Genomic DNA, 21,850 nt, shown 5'->3' on the forward strand with positions numbered 1-21,850 from the left:
AAAGTCATTTCCAATAGTCTTTTTGTGATGAAAATGCGGCTTGACCGACCTACTACTTCCAATTAAACTTGCATTATAAAAAATAAGACAGCACCATTAGGCAGATTGCGCTTTGCACGCTCAGATTGCTCCGTGCCAGTTTTTTATCATTCGGTACACTGCGTAAAAGCATGCAGAATTCCACTAGGAAAAATTCCTCAACGACAATCAAATGCAGCACCTAACGGTTGCCGGTTACGGTTAACAACTTTGAAGAAATTATCCAGGCATTACACAGACAAACTGTAGCCAGTACCTCCAAATTAGGAACCAGCACCATCAATTTCTACTGGTAGTAATGTATATCTATTATAAATGTATTTTTCTTAAAACTGTCACGTAGAATTTGATTGCATCAGGAATCAGTAGCGACTGACTTCCTGGCCCTTCCGTTTTATATCTATATCCTTCAATTTCTGTTTCAGTCAGGTACAGCTTTGTTCGTTATCCGGAGATAACCAAACAGTACCATACATTAAGCCAAACCCACAGAAGCTGGAGATGATAGAGTTAGAAGCGATTGAAAAGAGACACCCGTGGAGATCTTTCAACAGATGATCCTTCAGAGCAATCGAAAAGTGACCTTTCTCTAACCTTTCATGCACTCGATAAGTATTGAGACTCGAAGACTCTATTCAATGAGCCGAAGTATTGTTCATCAGAGCACGATTGTGTATTTTCCTTTGATTTTTATCAATACTTTTACCCATTTTTAAGGGCTTAGAAGGACATCTGATGTGCCAACTAATGTGTAATACCGTTCGAGCAGAGAGTTACATCTAACACCACTTCTCTGTCAGATCGTGCAAATGTTAGGCGGTTTCCTACATTAAATATATAAGTGTTCTATCAATTCGATGCCTCTCAAATCACTATCTGAACTGCCCCAAATTATGTGGTTGGCATTTACATAACTGCATATTATGAGTCTAAACCCATCTCTGCCACAGTATGATACAACACTTTTGAAATCATCAGAAGGCAATGGTTTTTTATGCGGCAAACATTTCGAACAATAGACGTATGTACTGTGCTATATTTCTCTTTAGTGGAGAAAAATTTGCGATGCGTTGCGTTGCGTAAGCACGGTATACTTCGTAGATTGCAGACTGATGACTCTCATTTCCAGCCAGACTACTTGAGGTGCATTGTTTGGGAATACCAATTGATCCAGGCCAAGCGAGAATTTCGCCTGAGAACCACCATTGCTGGTCACGACCATCTTTACCGTAGCTTGGGATATGAGAAAGGAAGTGTTGATGTGGTACTTACTTAACGGAAGGCCCCGACTCAGTGACACTCCCATAAGTACCACGGATTGAGTAGTGGGTGGGTTGTTAGTCAGGATTCGCCTCAAGCAAGCGATGCGACTGAGAATTTATTTTCGTGCATAAGAAGTTTGAATAGTTTATTGACTAGGATACGTAAATGTTCGCGATGCGAAGGTGTTTTACCTCTGGATAACCGTTTATCGAGAGTTTGTTTCATCGAAAACAACTTGAACTCCGGACAGCCGGCTGTCGGAAGTGTTGTCGACAATATAAAATGGACCATAAATTATTGATTTAATTTAATTGATTTATTGGCCTAAAAGTGAGCCAATGAATATGGCAATAAATCGTATGTTCTTCGTGCTGGTATGACTGCTGCGAATTGGTAGCTGGCTTCTGATTCTTCTCGAGAAACTATAAATTCCCATTTTTTTCACTCAGACAATGCCACGCGTATTCCTCACGCACATTAAATGCCCAGTGTATTAGTTCCCTACTAAACATAAAAACTAAACAAACAAATAAATTAGTTTGCTTAGTCCAAAGAGATGTCAGCTAGATTGGCATCAACCGGCGGATACGTGTTCCCTTCCAATGCCATCAAATCAAAGAACATTTAAAATTACATACGACACACTATGTGCAATTCTGAATATAATGAATAATAATAATATAATTATTTGCAATAAAATAAGATCGGAAGAATTAGTTGAATAACCAAGGTAGTTCATTTTCAAAGATAACACTGTTGATAGATAACCTTACAAAATAGGTGATAAGGGACGCTGAGGAAAATAGCTGACCACCGCCACTCCTTAGTGGAGAAAAATTTAGATAAAAATTATTTTTTCTTCATTAAGGAGAAAATTGTTTAAAACCATCGTACCGAAATATTTCTTGTTTATGTTATCAATAGTCATATTCACAGTGTCAATATGACACCGTAAATATCGCTAATTGTGAGGCCGTATATAAGACATGCGTCAATAGCACTCTTCACCAGTAAACATACATGCACGAGACATTTCACGTGGATTTGTTATATTTTTTTAGTTAAAAGCTAAGTAATCGTGGTTAAGTAGCTTTCCAACGTAGAAGTTACATTTATGAAAATACGGAAGCTGTGGCGGGATAGATTCATAGTTGCTGTACGCTTATGCTGATGATTAAATTGTGCTACTCTAACCATACTCGACCACAGCTTTACAAATTTCATCATCAGCACTTATTATACAGCATCTAGAAGATACCAAACACATTGGCTTATAATCGCGTATAGAGAACCCGAAATGGGTATTAGGAGCATAACCATCATTTGAGTCTCACGTTTTGCGAAGAAGCAAACGTCCACTGTGCCGGAAATTCGCTAAACATATCGTAAGACCCACGACACTCCATGCGCGACTGGCATATTTTAGTCATGCCAGCCCTTCAATCCTCGGCACGGGAAAACATCTCGACACGAGAACTCCTGTTTTCAGTCGCCTCTTACGACATGGTAGCAGGAACCCAGTGGATCGATTCTTGGTGCCGTATGCCACATGGCCTCTAGGCTAGTTTTGTCCGGAGAAAAATAATGAACGGCTATCTACATTCTAGTGGACCACAGTCACAGAAAACCTCCACAACGGGCAATTAAATCCAGCAGACAATCTTCATTATCAGAACCAAAAACGGTTACCAAATTTGTGGTTTGTTGTTCAGGCGTTAAAACAAACTATGACCAGTACCTCCAAATTGAGAACCAGCACCATCAGTTTCGACTAGTATTTTTACTATAAATTTATTTTTATTAATACTGTCGCTTAGCATAGACTTTAGTCGGTATTTAGAGTAACGAATATTCAATATTCAACTTAGTGAGATTTGAAACCTCATCTATGCAGGAATAATTTTTGATCTGTCTTTTTGCGAAACAATATTTTAATAGAAAATCTGTTTGCTATTCTGACCGCTGGTTGCTCCAAACCGAAGTAAACTATTACTACATTCCGGTACAATTTTGTATTTCAATCTATGATCAGCTGTTTAAATATTTGGAATCCCCCACCACAATTTGTTTATTTGTTTATTTGTTTATTTGTTGTACCGTCACCAACAGACCCCTTGGCCCCAATGGTGGTTACTTAAACTAATTACATTTCAGAATACGAATTATTTTAGTTTTTATCGAATTCCTTGTCAGGTTGAAGTCAAACGCCGTCGCCACACTGTTAAACACACGCTGGAGTCCGGTAACAGCGCCCTGGCGCCCATAGTTAGTTCTCCTGAATGGGACTCGCAGAAGAGAGTTATTGCGCAGAGCTCGAACGCGAGCTTGAAGATCGAGGCGTCCGAGGATTGTAGGGCAATCCACCCTGGCAGACAGTAAGTCCGAGACGAACAGGGCTCGAGAGCAGTCCCTCCGGATGCTTAGAGTATCGAGCTGTATTAACTGACAACGGTTTTCGTAGCTCGGCAGCTGAAATCTGTTTTGCCAAGGAAGATGTCGGAGTGCAAAGCGTATGAACCGGCGTTGGACGGCCTCGATTCTGTCGACACCGTTCTGGTAGTAAGGGTTCCAAACAGCAGAACAATATTCCAGTGTTGAGCGAACCAGCGCACAATAGAGAGATTTTAAACAGTATACGTCCTTAAAGTTTTTCGCTATTCGGAAGATGAACCCAAGCTGTCTTGAAGCCTTATCCACAATGGATGATGTATGTGGTTTGAACGTTAGTGCCGAATCCATGATGACTCCGAGATCCTTGACGTTAGAGTGTCTTGGAATACTCGAGTCGAAGAGATGGTAGTTAAACTGAATCGGATGGCGTTTCCGCGTGAACGTAACGATTGAGCATTTGCTCGGGTTTAAAACCATTCTGTTTAGATCACACCACGTACTAAAGCTGTCCAATTCCCTCTGAAGAAGCTCGGCATCGGTTTTATCCCGTATTTGTTGAAAAATTTTCATGTCGTCGGCAAAAGAAAGGCGGGGTCCTTGTAATTTGATGTTGACGTCATTAAAGTAGAGGAGGAATATCACTGGACCGAGATGGCTTCCTTGTGGGATGCCGGATGTAGCGAAGAATGGTGTAGATAGACAGTCCTTAATGCTGATTTGAAGTTGCCTTCCATCGAGGTAGGAACGAAACCAGCGCAGAAGTTGTCCATGAATACCGAGTTTGTCCAGCTTCGCTATTGCGATATCATGATTGATTTTGTCGAAGGCCGCAGATAGATCCATGTAAATAGCATCGGTTTGCAATCCGTCAGCGAATCCATCCATTGCATATGTTGTGAACGAGAGCAGGTTAGTCGTTGTCGATCGTTTAGGCATAAATCCGTGTTGATCGTCTGCAATGTAGTGTTTGCAGTGAAAGAAAAGAGGGTCTAAGACAACCAGCTCGAATAGTTTTGATACTGCACTTAAACACGAGATTCCTCGATAATTGTCAATGTTCGATTTGTTTCCTTTTTTGTGAACTGGAAACATGTGCGCTGCTTTCCAGCAGGAAGGGAATGTTCCAGTATTGAGTGATAGCACAAAGACTCGCCGAAGTGGTTCAAGAAGCCCGCTGATGCACTTTTTGAGAAAAATCGAAGGAACGCCATCTGGACCCGGGGAACTAGATGCTTTCAGCTTGGAATTTGCTGCAAGAATGGCAGCATTATCGACACAAATTCGGTTGATGGTTCGTCCTAGAGAAGGAGTTAGATTTGAAGCGGCAGCGACTTGTTGTGGGGAAAGGTTCTCGTCGGAAAAAACGCTTGAAAATTTGTCGGAAAACAATTGGCAAATTTCCTTAGTGTCGGTGCCTAAAACTCCATTTAATGACATACAAGATGGTAACCCGGATTCTTTTCGCTGCTCGTTCACATATTTCCAAAACGACTTGGGCTTGGATTTCAGTTGACGTTCGACGTTTCGCTGATATCTAAAAAAGGCACGTCTGCTTTGCTGTTTGTATTCGTGGTTGAGTTGAAAGTAGTGGTTTCGTAATGCAAGTGTCTTATGCTTCGAGAACTTTTTAAATGCGGCTCGTTTAGCAGTTTTTAATCGTCTAAGCACTGTTGATTGCCAGGGAGGGTGTTGATTTGTGCTGACTGTTCGTTTTGGCACATGACGGTCGATTAGGTAGTTAAGAATATTAGAAAACGTCATCGCTGCTTCGTTCGCGTCATCATTGTTAAGATTTTCGTCCCAGTTTATATCCAACAGCGTGCTAACGATGCTGTCGTAGTCAGCGTTTTTAAAATCGTAGACGATAGAGCTTGAGACGTCTTCAAAACTCACTCCTAGGTTACCAGCGAGTACAAGATGTAGTGGGGGATGATGGCGCACATGCTGAACTAAAGGTGTCGGAGCGGCGCAGCAGTACGGAGCGTAGTCCCGGGCACTTACAAAGCAGAGGTCCAATGTACGTCCGTTCTCGTTGATGATATTATTAATTTGCCGAAGAGTTGCGCTACTGTAGTTGTCCAAGATACAACTGGCATTGTTGATAAGCACAGATTTTTCGATATCCAATCGTAGAAATCCATTACTTGCTGGGCACCAGGTCAAGCCAGGTAAGTTAAAGTCGCCCAGTATAACAATATCATCAGATGGGGCAGCGATCGAGGTGATGAAAGAAACGGAGGAAAGATGTACATCGATCAGGCTGTAATCACGAATTCGGTCAGGTGGAAAATACACGACACACAGGAAGAGATTGCGATCGGCAAGTTTCACTGATATCCACACTTGCTCGGAGCTCTCCCACCGCTCATCGTTGATCACTCGGGCTTTTATACCATGGCGAACGGCGATGAGTACACCACCACCTGATGTCTTGCGGCTGTTGAGGGCATTGCGATCACAGCGGAAGACATCAAATGTTGAACCAAACACCTGCTGAGACAGAGTACGGTTGTTGAGATTAATCTTTAAACAACTGCTTCGTTACAGTAACACTAAATGGCATTTTGACGGCTTTGATTTGTTTTATGACCCACAATTAACCTTTTTTATGAACAACGTTTTTGATTTTTGTCAATTGGAAATATGACAGCCACTGTGAAATCTGTTTACAGCATTAACACGCTGCAATCTTATTTTCATAAGTACATAGTGCAGGCTGAGCATACTGGTATTATATCACAGATTTACGAATGATGGAATTTAAACTTTAAACTTTTTCATCGTTATTTCCCTAGTAGAAAATTGTCATTCATTCTATTATTAATACTCTTAAAGTGAAATTAAGTGTCGCATATCAGCCATCTTCAAAACTACGGTCGCAATTGACTTATTTATTAGATGTGCGACAAACTGTATCCAATCGATAACATTCCCAAGGTACCCAATAAAACCGGCTCCATTAAAACCGCGCCTCGTGATGAATTAATTATTTTTTATTTGATCTGTCGTCTCGTCTTATCCCATTAACCAGTAACTTCCCAGTTGGGGATTCTTTGTTTTGACAGCAAGTCTCACGCAAAACTACGCGTGGGAGGTGGCTGTTTTCCTTCTTCAAACAGCTTTATTTTTTTTTCGCGAAACAGGAACTGCCGGCAGGTTCGATTTCGTCTTCTCGGAACCTCATTGGAATCGTTTTCCTGCTGGGAGGGCCCATTGTTTCAATGGAGATTTGTAACGTTTTATTTTATTTCGGCAATGATTGCATTCAGAATGAAAAAGTTTTGGTTTTATTAGTTGCTCTCACACGCTCGAGACGGTCTTTGTCCAAAAAAGTTTTTCGGCTGGAACAACTATAGCATCGTGTTTAGCCTAAGGAGCCCCCTTTCTGTGAGTGTGGCACAGAAAATAGGATGATGCCATTACTTTATTTCAATTTGGCATTTGGCGTACGTGAGGTCTGGCTCTTCCAGGATTGTGCAAGAAACTTGGCGCCTCTATGATTGAATGGCGCTTCTTTGCGTTCTATATGTATTAAAAATCTCAAGGCTTCACGTGGTGGTAATAAACAACTTTGAATCAAACGTAGAATATCATTCGAATGATTAAAAACAGATAAAACTCAACGACACTAAAAGATAGCAATTTATTTCGAAATCGTTCACATGTTATCAATATCTGAAATATTGTTTTGATCCCCAACACCACATGTCAAATAATGCGTATCTCATTTCGCGGAATTTCCAGGGCACTGGTTCATTTCACATCAAACCACTCGCGGTGCCACTTCCAATCGCCAAACAAAAAACCATTACCTAGAAAGTCCCAGATTAGATACGGCCCCATAGGTTTTGGGCCACTTTGCCACACAGCGATACCGCAGCTGAAATCGAAAAAAAACCCACAACCGACTCGCTCTCGTCGGATTCGGTTTTGTGCAGCGAGGCCATGGTTACAAGTGGCAAAAATCCACAAAGGTGTCGGAAGAAACCACTCAGGGCACCATCGTACATCGGGGGGACTAGCTTTCGGTTTGAAACTGCTTTTTCGGAACCACGACGTGCACCCGATAACCGTATATAACTGTGCCACCAGGCGTTCCGTAGGTCTCCCCGGGGCCTGACCTCAATTATCGGCAGCAAAAGCGATCGGGTCTGTGATTGGCAGATGGCTCTTTTTCGCACGCTTTTCTCGTGCAAATTTACCGTAAGAGTCCGTCGAGTAGGCGAAGGGAAATGGTTTTCTTTTTTTTCGCGAACTTATCAGATGATGCTGACTGACAAGGGGTCCACCTATGATCGGGTAAGGAATATTTTATTTAAAAATTTGACAGCTAGTTTCGATTAAGAAATTCTTGTTTGTTGTCATAACCGTTCCCCGTCAACATGTCATTAGTTCAGTAAACCGCTATGCCGCACTGGGTTATCGATAGCAGGGCGGTGTGCCAGTAAAACCTACCCTAGTTCAATAACCGCAATATTTCCGCACCATTCACAGACGATGAGCTCGGGTAATGTCTATCTGGGGGCCGGGACAACAAAAAAAACTAGTTGCAGAAACAGTCCGGCATCGGCACACCACACCACACACCGATTGTGGTTTTCCCTTCCTTTTCAGGTTGAAGTTGATGGGACTTGGGTTGCTGCGATGCTCGAATTGGCTGCCGTTGCCACCTGTTCGAGGTAAAATCGGTAATTGCAGCTTTGGATGAATCGAGAGAGCTTGTTTCGCCAAGTCACGAATAGAGCTAGCGATGTGTCATTCGGGAGATTGATTGTTTGTTTGGAAAACTAACGACTTTTTGGCACTAGTGGGTGACAGGAGAGTGCAAATTGTTTAACGTGATACAAATTACAGATTATTGTGGAAAACTGCCATTTTCCGTTTTTTTTTCTTATAGTTTCTTATAATTCTTATAATTATTTATTTTCAAGCTGCCTTCACTCATAAACAGTACCATTCTCAAGTTGAGGTTTTGGGGCTAAAAACACTTTCCCGCCTAACAGAAATAGAATACATGTTTACAAATTTGAAATTTGTTGTGAATCCGTTCAAAAATTCATGAAAAAACACGATTTCGCGAACTGAATTTACGAATATCGTGACCAAGTTCCTAAAATTATTAATAATAATCCTCGTATTCATGAAAACATTTTGGTTAGGTTACTGTGGTTGTTCACTGAACATTTTTAGTTTTCATTCTTGTTTTTACATACACGGGCTTGTATAAACAATATCAAATAAAAGAGCTGCGTTAATCGATGTTTATGGTTTTAAGAGCTCACTCATCACGTACCGCGATATTTAATTCATTTCTGGTAGAGTAAATTGATTTGTGTTCATGAATTTGTGCACAATTGCACGAGCACAAATGGTCGTGACCAGTGGCGTAGCCAGAAATTTGGTTTGGAGGGGGTTTTGATGAAAATCGCAAATTTTTTGAAAAAATGCTAAAATTTAATATGAGTTTGATAAATTATTGAAAACTCAAAAACATAAGTAGTCTAACAGATGTCATTTCAGTCTACAAACAAGAAGGATCAACATGGAACAGTTTTCAAACCTCTATAGATTATTTTCTTGTATAATATGTCAATGAAGTCAAAAATTGCGATCTTTTAAAGTGGGATAAATGATCTAAAAAAATTTCAATGTTCCAGATCACCTAATATAATAATCCTTGACTTTGAAGGTTTGACAACTTCGGGAAGTTATCAACATAAAACAGCGCCTACTTTGATATAGATATTTTAGTGATTAATTCTCATAGAGGTAATTATGGTGAATTAATTTTTCAAAAATATTAAGAGACATGGTGTGTTCAGCAAAGTTTTTGATAATGTCATTTCAAATAATTTTGTTGAAAATATGAAGGCTACATGAATTCAACATATAGGGATTTAAATGGACTGGGCCTGCTATATTTCTTCTTAGTGAAGAAAAATTTAGGTGAAAACTATTTTTTTCTGCGCTACGGATAAAATTGTTTGAAACAATCATTGCGAGTTGAGAACACAAAACCTATAACTAAATTATGGATGGATGGAACTGAAACTTGCGTTTCGACTTCATCTCATCAGAATCCGACACTAACTTGGTGGGCGGACTAAGCTTACGCCGAATTGATGCTAGCCCCTGAAAATGGAATCACTCTTTGTATTTTTGAGTCCTTTTAATATCTGGGAATTATTTGTTTTAAATCCTGTCCCTTATTTTTTTGTAAGCTTCAAAGGTACCTTGAACGCAATGTGAATTTATTATTTAATTACCGCAGAAGAGATTTATCAAATACAGTAATTTCAGAATAGCTTGTTGTAAAGGTTTTCTACTACTATATTTCGATACTCTGAATATGTGGGATATTTATGTCTTTGACAAAGTTGTTTGAAATAGCCCTTTCGAAAACTTTGCTGGAGACATTAAGTCTCGACCCAAATTTGGTTGAAGAGTAATTCTTGACTATAATTATTTCTAGGAGGATTAACCGTCAAAATTATTCTATCAGCAGATGAACAGTTTTACGTTTTGAAATTCTTCAATGTTACCTAACATCGAAATTTGGCAGTTTCGAATGAATGTGATCGTGACCGTTAAAAATTTATCGAGCATTAATTTTACTTTTCTTCATTAGTCAACCCCACAACTTGCAGTACTAGTACGTAGCACACAAAATTTTAATACGCCATTCATTGCATCTTGCTAAGAGGCTATTCATATAGTTGATAATACAACAAAAATCCAATGCTCATAAAACCGATCCTGACCTGCTAGAGACAAAATTACATCAGCTTTCAACTAGTTTCTGAAATGTTATTCTTGTTGTTAACCATATTGAATTGTTGTCTAAACTCTACACAATCTAAAAAATATACATTTTCAGCAAATGTTGAAATGTATGTAAGTTTTCGGTAAACAAGCTTATGTTTTATATGCAATCAACCTATTCAAATTTAAATTCCCATTCGAAAAATTGTCTCTAATCCAGATTTTGAAGCATCTTTCCAAAAATGAGCTCATAATAATTCAGACAGTTATTTTATTTGACATGGAAGTACTTTGACAACTATGGGATTTTGGCTAAGAGATAAGTTACAAGATCCCTTTCCCACAATTGTCCAAAAGTTCTCATGACGCTTTAAACACAGTTCTCAATGTAGTGATCTGAGAATATTTTTCCAAAAATATTTTGTGGAATATTAAATTAAATTCGTCAGCATCAATTTTTTTTTCAATCCAATTAATTTTGGTTTGGGGGGGTTTTAACTCCCAAACCCCCCCCCCCCTGGCTACGCCACTGGTCGTGACTAATACGCTAGGGTTCATAAACCAGTTCACGTATCTATGACTAATATTTTATGACTTTGTTAACTGTTTCGCGGGCACACATGGTCGGTCGTGACTATTATACTTGAAATCATGAACCAGTTTACGTATCCAACAATAATATTTCATGATTTTATAAACTATTTCATCAGCACAGATTTTGAATCGCGACTAATGTATTAGGAATCATGAATCAGTTCACATGAACTGGAAGGATTCATGAATAAAATTTCGAGTCTCATGAAATAGTTCACGAGAAAATATCCACACGGTTTTGATTTTGTGAACTAATTCACAATGACGAGAACCACATGGGGGATGGGTTATTTCGCCGAATGTGACCGCATAACCGATGCCAAGAAACCGAAACGGCGAAAAGCCGCTGAGGAACCGCTGGGCGAGTTGGCCGCCGACCCACTGTCGAAAGCAGCGGTTTCTGACAAGCAAACCTGTGATTCAATCGTTTTCACGGCTTACTCAAACTTAGGGGGTTTGAATTAGTTTAGGCCCGACGGAGCGGATAAAAGCGATGTGGCGTAGCCACATTGGGCAGCACGATTATTTATCAGTTACACTTATGCTTTTAAAAATAATGAATTATCTGGTTTGCAAAAAAAATAAAATATTAACAAATAGTATTATTATACTAAATTTCAGTTTTTGTACATGCAGCGAAATCATTGACAAGATTTAAACATCGATTCTATATTTTATCAATATAGATCCTTTAATGAGACTAAATTTAAACACTGACTTATTTATTTATTATTTAACCATTGAAATTGCTTCCGACGGCGGATCAGCGGTTGCGTCTACCTTTTATTGATAACCATTGAAATTGCTGTTGGCCAACAATCTGTCCATTAAAATTAAATTCGGCGAAGCGACCCATTCAGCAAAATGACCCATTCGGCGAAATGACCCCATAGGCGAATGTCTGACTAGACTAGACAGAATACCAGAACACAAAACAAAAAACATAGAAAAGGATAAAAATGTAGAATACAGTAATTCAAAAATCCAAAAACGCTATTTTCAAATTTTTGAATTTTAGAATCTAAAAATTTGAATTTTGTGAATCCTTTAATTTTTTCTATTTTAAAATTTTTAAATATTGGAATTTTAAAATTATTGAATTACAGATTTTTAAATTGTCAATTTTTCAATCTATTGAATTTTTAGGGGGACCCGGATCTATTAAGACCGGGGAGACAATTCAAAACCCCTCCCGATTTCTCAGAAAATCGTGAAACTTTATGACTGTCGTACATATTTGTGGAAGTGCCATTCAGAAATATTAACTTCGACGGATGAATTTTATTCTACAGTTTCTTTAGAAACGTGTTTCATTTTTTGCCATCCTCAAAACAAAAATCATTGAAATGGTAAAACCGTGATTAAAGTAACAAATAACAGTGAAAAAAATACTAGGTAAATGTTTTGGAAAACTTGAGGCTCCTATTTTGTTTGGGTGAAAACACATATTTTCAAGACGCTCACCACTTTTGTGCGAAATGTGCGTGCGGGGCTATTCGGACCCCCTATTCCATCAACCACCGTTCAACACCAAAAAGAAATACATGATGCAATAATCGCCAGCTGTGACTGCTCAGATTAGCTTTTTTAAACACTTTTTTGCATCTTCAGGAGTTTCTCCAACAAAGATTTCAAGGGTAAAGCTAAAAAAATCGACGGTCTGAATTGCCCCTACATTACATTGTAAGAGGATGGAAAAATGTAGTTTTATTTTTATTTTTATTACTCCAAAATATAGCTGAGATTTCAAACTAACAATTAGGACCTTTGACCGATTGATTCATTCACATCTATTCACCCAAAAGGGTGATTTGTTTAGGTAGGTCCGAATAGCCCAGGGTTCCCCTATTTTTTTTTTAAATTCCTAACTCTTTAAACTCCCAAATTCTAAAATTTTCGAATCTTTTTTTAAGACATTTAAATTCTTATATTTTGATTTTTTTGGATCCTTATATTTTGAAATTTCAGGATTTTTAAATACTTAAATTTTTCAATTCTCAAATTTCTAAATTTTTAAATTATTGAGCTTAAATTTTTAAATTTTTGAATATAAAAACATGAAAATTTTATGCTTGAGAATTCTTAAATATTAAATTCTCAAAATTTTTAATTTTCAAAATTTTAAATCTTTAGATTTTTTAATATTTCACTTTTTTAAATTTTAAATATTTTAATAATTATGTTTCTAAATATTTATTTTCTTAAGCTTTTAAATTTAAAAATTCCCATTTTTTCAATCTTTAAAAAAAATAATTTCAGGGTTTCTAAATTTTTAAATCTATAAATTCACAACTTTTTCAATTTTTTTTTGGATATTAAAATTCTCAAATCATTTAATTTTAAAATTTGCAAATAGTTAGATATTAAAATTCGTAGATTTTCAAATTTCCAAAATTTGTAAGCTTTATTATAATTTTTTTCAATTTTTCAAATTTTTAAATTTCAATTTTTAAAGTTTCATGTTTTTCCATAAAATTTTCATATTCTTGAATTGTCCTGTTTTTTTTTTCTATTTTTAAACTTGGTTTCAATTTTTAAATTCGTCGGTTCTCATGGTAAAGAATGACACGTCTGTCTTTGCCGTGAAAAATGTTGGTAGATAGGCTCGAGCGATTCGTAGTAGCACTGCCTATGCTCGACTCCCGCCAGCAGAAGACAAAAGATTAGTCCGTAAGATTTTAATGTTTCTAATGACCCTGCCACTTCTAGTTTTCCGATCTGTATATTTCACATCCTTGCTATAGCTATCAGTACTATAGCTCTAAAATTTTCATAACTTTCCCTACTTACCAATCTCTAGAATGTCGTTTTTTATTTCGATTATAGAGGTTTCAACCTTAAGGTCATTCGGCTCTTCGGGTTAGAAAAATCTTTAATGAAAAATTTCTATCCCTATGCGCGGGGTCGGGATTCGAACCCAGGTGCGCTGCGTACATGGCAATCGATTTACCAACTACGCTACGCCCACCCATGTCGTTGAAAAGTATCTAAATTTTCAAATATTTGAATTGACAAATTTTGAAATTTTAGGCTTTTGTTTTTTTCAAACTTATATTTGTTTTTTAATGTTTAAGTGTTGAAGGTGAAAATAGTGACTTTATTTCCCAAATTTTCACGAAAGCACCTGTCTAATAAATTCGACAGAGCAAAACAAAGTGCTTCTTCAACATCAACATAAAATTATTGTATTATAGCATTGGTTCTGACTGAAACGATGTTTCGATTTCGTGGTGATGGAAATGGGCCATAGTTAATGTTGCAAATATGAACTAAAATTACTGGATATCTCATATTAGGTGCTTTCAAAAACGTAGTTTCCCATTCGCACGCGATCGTCAAGTGCAATTGGGTGACATTTCCTGTCTCGTCTGCAATTGGAGTGATTGATTCTGATGGGAAGCCTTCAGAGAACCCAGCTATATAGTTTCAGTAGGACAACTCTCGAAAAAAAATTAAATCTCAGGACAATGGTGCATTCATTACCCATCACATTAACACAGAGGCAAAGCCGTCTCAAAATAACCTTTATTGTTTTTACGCCTCGTGGTGCGATAAAAAATATATCGAATGTTCAAGCGCAAAAGTTCGAATCAAATAAAGCAAATCGAAAGTGAAAATTTTCAAAATTTCGAGTTGTACACGGTTTCAAATAGTACAGTTTTAAGCCTTTCTCTGCTAATAAACAGTTGTCGGCGCCGGTTTGTCGATGATTTATCAAAAGAAACGTCGATAAGTTCTCTAGAGAATACTTTTAAACAGCTTGAAATCAAAACATAACAAACTAGCTTGCAAAGAAAGTATGTCCATTAGAGTGACAGGAAAAAAAATGACCCCTATCGGCCCACCCATGAGACGATTCCTAGTCCCACCAGGAGTACTTGCACCAAATTTGAAGCAAATCAGACAAGTCTAACTACCGGACCAACGTGCCTGAAGTTTGTATGGGATTTTTCAACAATTTACATGGAGAAAACCCACCAGCTCGCATTTTCGCCGCTAGGTGGCACTGTATGCATCGTATTATCACTGTAAGTGAGAATAAGAAAGATAATTTAATTGTCTATAACTTTGTCGAAGACTGCTAGTAAATCCGACTTTGTTAAAAGAAGTTAATAAACTTTTAATGAAGTGATGTCTGAGTCAGTTTTGCATGGGGCCTAACAGTGCATGGTTGTGTATCAGTACTCCATTCACACGAACTAAACATTTTTGTGAAATAATCGTTAGGTTTAGCTCAATGGTATGGTCAGAAGAATTATAGTAAATAATACGAGTCATGCTTTGATTAGAAAATTTTAGTTCCACATGTTATCGCATAGAGGGCGCCAACACTAATTTTTCAACGGAGAGAGATAGAAATTTGGTGTCTTCTACAAAGTTATAGAACAGGCATTTTTCAGTGTTTCTTCCGAACATTTTGATACTCTATCTCTTTTCTATGAAAAGTTAGTGGTGGCGCCCTCTATGCGGTCACAGGTGGAACTAAATTTTTTTAACCAAAACATAACTCGTATTATTTACTACACTTCTAAACATACTATTCAGCTAAATCTAACCATTATTTCACAAAAATGTTTACTTCGTGTGAATCGAGTACTGATACACAACCATGCACTGTTAGGCCCCATGCAAAACTGACTCAGACATCACTTCATTAAAAGTTTAATAACTTCTTTTAACAAAGCCGGATTTACTAGCAGTCTTGAACAAGGTTGTAGACAATTAAATTATTTTTCTTATTTTCACTTACAGTGATAATACGATGCATACAGTGCCACCTAGCGGCGAAAATACGAACTAGTGAGGCCAAGTACTCCTTGTGGGACTAGGAATCGATTCAGGGGTGGGCCGATTGAGTTTTCAAAAATTCATCATTTTTCTGGGCAGTCTAATGTCCATACTACGTTCGTCTTGACTGTAGACAAGAAACAATGATTGCTGTCCAAAATCCGGGATAACTTCCGAGCACAATTCACATTGGTCGATTACAGTGTGCATTCGTGTATTCGGAAACTATAGGAAATAATTATACGCGCCTGAACAGTTGCATTAAGGTTAACGTTATCAGAGGCAAGGAGCCCAACGATAATCTTGCACTGCTTTCAACATAAATTCAACTGGCATGCGCTTTGAAGTGCAAATGAAATTGAACATTTTTTTAAGCTGCTTCCGTGAGGGAGCAAGATAAACAAACGCTAAAACTGTTTCTACTGCTTGTATCTCTAAAAAATGTGATATAAAATTCCTAAGTACCTATACTTCAGGATAAAGGAATAAAAAGATTTTCGATTTTTGTACCGACCTCAATATATATAACCCCTTAATAACGACCAATAATATGAATAAGCGTTCGTCTACCTTAAAGCACAAACCTTCGTAGATACTGCAAGCTAGATCGGACACAAACAGTTACCATAGTTACCAGGAGCTCAATGTGTCAAGCAAACATAAATAACCATATTATATACATAGATGGAAACCGTCCATTAATTTGATTGTCTGTGCCTTTGTTTCGAGGCCACAACAAGATTGCAAACGCGCCGATATTTCATGTCCAATGAGGCTACAGCTAACCAAGTTTTCTTGGAATAGCACATGAAAAGTGCATTTACCCGTATTCTGTTTGCCTTGTTTTTATTTTATTTATTGCTTCAGTGCCGCGTACCAATCTAACTGTAATCCTTTTTTTTTGTTTGGCTGGCAATCGAGACCGTGTATAGAAAAAGCACGGGTTGCTTTGTTTGAAGGAAATGTAAGTTTTAGTCCGTTACTAACACTGTCTTTGTGTTCCATTCCGTTCCAGTGCCGAGAGCAAGGAGACGAATGAGACAGATAAGACTATTTCCGTGTTTACATTTCCCTGTAGGAATCGATGCACCGCCAGACTGGTTCTCGCGCCGATCGTGAAGATTTGTGTAAACACACCGTTTGCTGAAGTATGGCAAATAAAGCGACGCACTCGGGCGAACCAAGACGGGTTGAAAGGAAAACTCGTTCCTATCGGCGAGCTTGCAAATATTTGTCATTTCGCAAAGATAATCAGATTATAGGTCTGTCTCGTGCTAAGTGCTTTGCCGTTCACAATGACAATTGCGTTTGTGGCAAATTCCTATCCGAGAATGATTGACAACCCAACTAATCCGTTTTTTTCTATTTTTCCCATTTCGTTCACAGATGACAGTTGGTTTCATCCATCCAGGGAATTCTCCCAATACAGTAGAATTCAGCCGCGGCTTGTGCATGGCCGCCACAAACGTTCCCTAGCGAGCACCCGTGAAGAGGTAAGGCACTCTGGAATTTCCAACACCCAACATCAACACCTCACAATTCGTTTCACCATTTCAGAACGGACTTCACGCGTCGCACCTAACGCTAAGCTATAGGCTAAGCCAAGCAGATGTGATATTAGATTTACAGCTGAACGATCGGCTCATCCCGCGGGGGCACTTTCTCTCCTACCAGCTACCGGGCGGAGCGGGGAAGGTTGTTGAACGATACAACGAGACCGGCGAGCCGGTGGAGCTTTGTCACTATAGGGTTGGTAGTTGGTTTTCTTTTGGGATTCACAGACGGAACTAATGTAGAGTGAACTTTTTTAGGGAAAAATTCGAGACGTGCCGGAGTCAAGCGTTGCAGTGTCTACCTGCCGTGGGGTCCGTGGAGTGGTGTTTGATGGACACGAAATGTACTACATCGAAAGTGATGCCCGAACGGACGGGTTAGACAATGTGGATCTGGTTGATCATTACATCTATCGGTGAGTAGGGTTAGGTTTAAATGGAAAAAGTAATACGCTACTAATACTTGTCTTACGTACCTACGCTGAATCCATTAGTTTTATAGTTTAAACAATATGCCAGAACGAAACAAGGCCCGTAAATACATGAAATATAAATGCTTCGTTCCATTCGTCAGTAACTGACACCAACTTGCTGTCAGTTAGACGATGTATCAAAACTAACACCGAATTGGCATCATTTAGACACATCCAAACAGTTCACACAACGTAAACGCCTAAAGCAACTGGCTGGTACCGAATGATGTCTTGGTTAGTCAAGCACAGAAGGTCTGAGTAGCTGACGAGTATAGAGAAACGAACTGCTCTTTGGCATGAGAGCCAAACGCCTACGAGTATATGCAATTTGTCTTTTCTAAGGAAAAATGGATTAACCAATTTGCGCATAAGGGCAGAAAAAGCCAGTTGGTGTTAGTTTTGATACATCGTCTAACTGACAGCAAGTTGATTTTAGTTAACGGGTGGAACACGAAACATTAAAATCCAACTTTTCAAGGTTAGGTCTTGTGTTCTTATGTGCAAATTGGTTAATCAATATTTTCCTTTAGATAAAGACAGGTTACATACATGGAAAAGCCCTTTAGAGGACCCAATTTCTTGAATTCCTTTGAGTTCTCCGGAATTTGTACCATCGATTTATTGAACCATCGATTTACGAAACATTAATCATGTCAATACCTTTCAGGCATTCCGACCTGCTAACGAAGGCAAAGTGTGGGTACGAAGGCGGCACAAATCAGACACACGATCCGGATCTTCACGAGTCGGAGTTTCAACGATTGTCGAGAGTAAGTACCTCACACACACACACACACACACACACACACACACACACAAATAACCTTCGCATACTAACTGAATCATTCCATTTGCAGCACAAACGCGCCACCACCAAATCCACCTCGCCGATCCGTGGCCCGTACAATGCCAACAAACACTCCAGCTACGTGGAACTGGTGGTCGTCATCGACAACAAGATGTTCAAGAGTATGAAGGAGAACTTCAAGGTCGTCCAGCAGTACTGCAAGGACATCACCAACATCATCAACGCACTGTACGAACCGCTGAACATCTTCATCGGACTGGTCGGGGTGGTGATCTGGAACGAGGCGAACGAGATTGAACTGTCTAGCGATGGGGAGATCACACTGAAGAACTTTCTACACTATCGCAAGAAGGTGCTGATTAAGGATCATCCGAATGATAATGCGCAGCTGTTCACGAAGGAACACTTCGAAGGGGGTGTCGTTGGGAAGGCCCTGAAGGGTCCAATCTGTACGTACGAGTTCAGCGGCGGAGTTGAAATGTACCATAGTGAAATTATCGGTGTGCAGGCGACTACGGTGGCTCACGAGATGGGGCACAATTTTGGGATGGAGCACGATACACCGGATTGCAAGTGTCCGGAGGAGCGTTGCATCATGTCGGCTTCGAGTTCTTCGGTAGCCCCGCGGCACTGGAGCAGCTGTAGTATCGATCAGTTAAATTTGGCGTTTCATCATGGGATGAACTATTGTCTGAAGAACAAACCGACGATGTTGTTCGATTCACCGGTCTGTGGGAATGGATTTGTGGAACCGGGAGAACAGTGTGACTGTGGACTTCCGGATTTTTGCGACAATTCCTGCTGTAATCCGAGGACTTGCATGCTGCACTCGAATGCGTCTTGTGCCACCGGGGAGTGTTGTGACTTGCAAACATGCAAGCCGAAGATCGGTGGAACGGTGTGCCGCGAAGCGGAAGGGGAATGTGATTTGCCGGAGTACTGCTCGGGAGAGTCTGAATATTGCCCGAATGATGTGTTCAAACGGGATACGGAGAATTGTGACGACGGGAAGGCTTTCTGCTATAAAGGATCGTGTCGATCGCAGAACGATCAGTGCCGACTTTTGTGGGGTCCGACGGGAAAGACTTCAGAACAGTGCTATAAGAAGAACGAGGAAGGAACCAGGCATGGGAACTGCGGATATAATCGAGTGAAAAACGAGTACGTCAAGTGTGACGAGGGAGATGTGTACTGTGGAATGTTGCACTGTAGACATTTGAACGAGCGGTTGGAGTTCGGGATGGAGTCGGTTGCGATATTGTCCCATAGTTTTATGACGTACAATGGCAGTGTAATACCGTGTCGGTCGGCGATCGTTGATCTAGGACTGCAGAAAGTTGATCCCGGTTTGGCCCCGGACGGTGCTCGATGTGGCGAGGGCAAGATGTGTCTAAATCAAATTTGCATGCCAGTGGCAAGCCTTCGGACGCAGGGGAGCGGCATCGAATGTCCGGAAAATTGCAACGGAAATGGAATCTGTAACAGCGAGGGGCACTGTCATTGCAGTAAAGGGTTTGCTCCCCCACTGTGCAACAGTCCCGGAAATGGAGGCTCGGAAGACAGCGGGCCATCTTCGGATCCTAATGGTAAGGTTGAAACAATTCGATAGATGCTGTGGTGGCAACTCGATACCTAGCAACTCGTTGTTTATTCCACAAATAGGTATCGAATTGTTGGTTTTGTATCGCCAAAAGAAACCTATAAATGAAGATCAAGAACTAACGGAACAATCAAATTCTAAATTTCAGCCGGCAGCGGTTTCACCCGATTTTTGTACATCTTTTTCTGCGGTGTGGTGCCGACGTGTGCCTTGTTCGCCCTGCTGCTGTACTACTTTCGGCAGGACCATGGACTGACGAAGCGCAAACCACCGAGCGTGTACGTACAACGAACCAAGCGTTCAATCTGTAATGCCTTCCAGGCAGGGCGTGGGCGACGGCAGCCACCGAGGCGAACCGTGTTCTCCTCGAGAACTGCCGTCGCTGCACGTGGTTCGCATGCTAGCAAGCAACCGGTTCAAATCAGTGGCATGCAGTTGGTTTCTAGTACTAATCCCGAGCTACTAAACACTAGCACAGAGCTGCATATCTAGCCATATAAGTTTTAATGTTTGGTTTAGTTTTTCGGTTCAAGTCAACGCTTCTTGTCAATTTTAGCTACGTAAGGAGCATGTTTTTTTAGAAGCTAGTTTGTATCTTCGCTAATAATAATTTATGTTGTGACTGTAAACTGTGGCTTTTCGTTACCTGTTGTTTCTAATCTCATGGCAAATTTTTAACATACCAACCTCAAACCAACTAGCTTTAGTTCACTAATCCGACTATTTCTGTGCCTTTGTACGTGGTTAATTCTGTTCTGTTTTCGTTTATCATTACATGGTGTTTAGTTTTTATTCGCATGTCCATCACTATCACTACTGGGTAGGTGTTGTTAATATTACTAGACCACGGCTATCATCGGTTTACTGTAGCAGCTAATCAATTGCTTTCTGTTTTAGGTCTACAAACAACACGAAAACCGATTCGTCTCGTAGTACCGGATCAACCCACACAATGGTGCCATCATCACCGAACTCACCGGACGATATGAACTCCGCCTTGCTTCGACCTTCGAGCGAGGCTGACATCTTAAGCAACAATAACATGTTTGGTAAATTTAAAGGCTTCACCCTGAAACCCTTGCTTGAAACGGGTGTTAATCTCAAATCACCCAATGTAGCATTTGTCCATCCAGTGTCCAAGTATAGCGAGGATCCGAGTAGTACCGTACCCAATCGCCCAGCACCCCCGGCACCTAAAGTTAAGCTTGCTACTGCAACTGCCCATACGGTTCAAATTGGTAACAGCACCTACAATAAACCGGCAGGTATTCATCAGATCAACGGTTTCAAGTTGGCTAACCACGAGCATCAGATGGAGAATGCACCAGCGCTACCTCCGTTGAATCCAGGATCAACCGCTCGACCGATCATATCCAGTCCTATTCTGGAATCGTCCACCTGTAGCTCTAAGGAATTGGTGTCACCACTCAAACAGCACTCGGCCAACACCAACGTCCCCATTCGGCCAGCCCCAATTCTTCCTCCTCAGCCAGTCTTAGGTAATCCTTCGGGCTCTCAAGAGACCATAACCAATCCAGAGATTCTAATCAATCCAACCAGCAAGGAGAAAAAATCCAAA

General features: G+C 39.9%; 1 protein-coding gene across 1 annotated transcript in view; it reads left to right on the top strand.

Moving 5' to 3' along the window:
* LOC131693324 (uncharacterized) overlaps positions 1–21,850 on the top strand; it is an 82,546-nt gene that overhangs the window by 57,931 nt on the left and 2,765 nt on the right. Inside the window, exons 2-8 of the mRNA XM_058981052.1 lie at positions 17,224–17,330; positions 17,395–17,586; positions 17,649–17,806; positions 18,531–18,633; positions 18,721–20,257; positions 20,420–20,549; positions 21,169–21,845. Of these exons, the coding sequence (XP_058837035.1) occupies positions 17,224–17,330; positions 17,395–17,586; positions 17,649–17,806; positions 18,531–18,633; positions 18,721–20,257; positions 20,420–20,549; positions 21,169–21,845 (2,904 nt within the window). The remainder of the gene's footprint in view (positions 1–17,223; positions 17,331–17,394; positions 17,587–17,648; positions 17,807–18,530; positions 18,634–18,720; positions 20,258–20,419; positions 20,550–21,168; positions 21,846–21,850) is intronic.

This window comes from Topomyia yanbarensis, chromosome 1 (assembly GCF_030247195.1).
Source record: "Topomyia yanbarensis strain Yona2022 chromosome 1, ASM3024719v1, whole genome shotgun sequence".
NCBI lineage: Eukaryota > Metazoa > Arthropoda > Insecta > Diptera > Culicidae > Topomyia > Topomyia yanbarensis.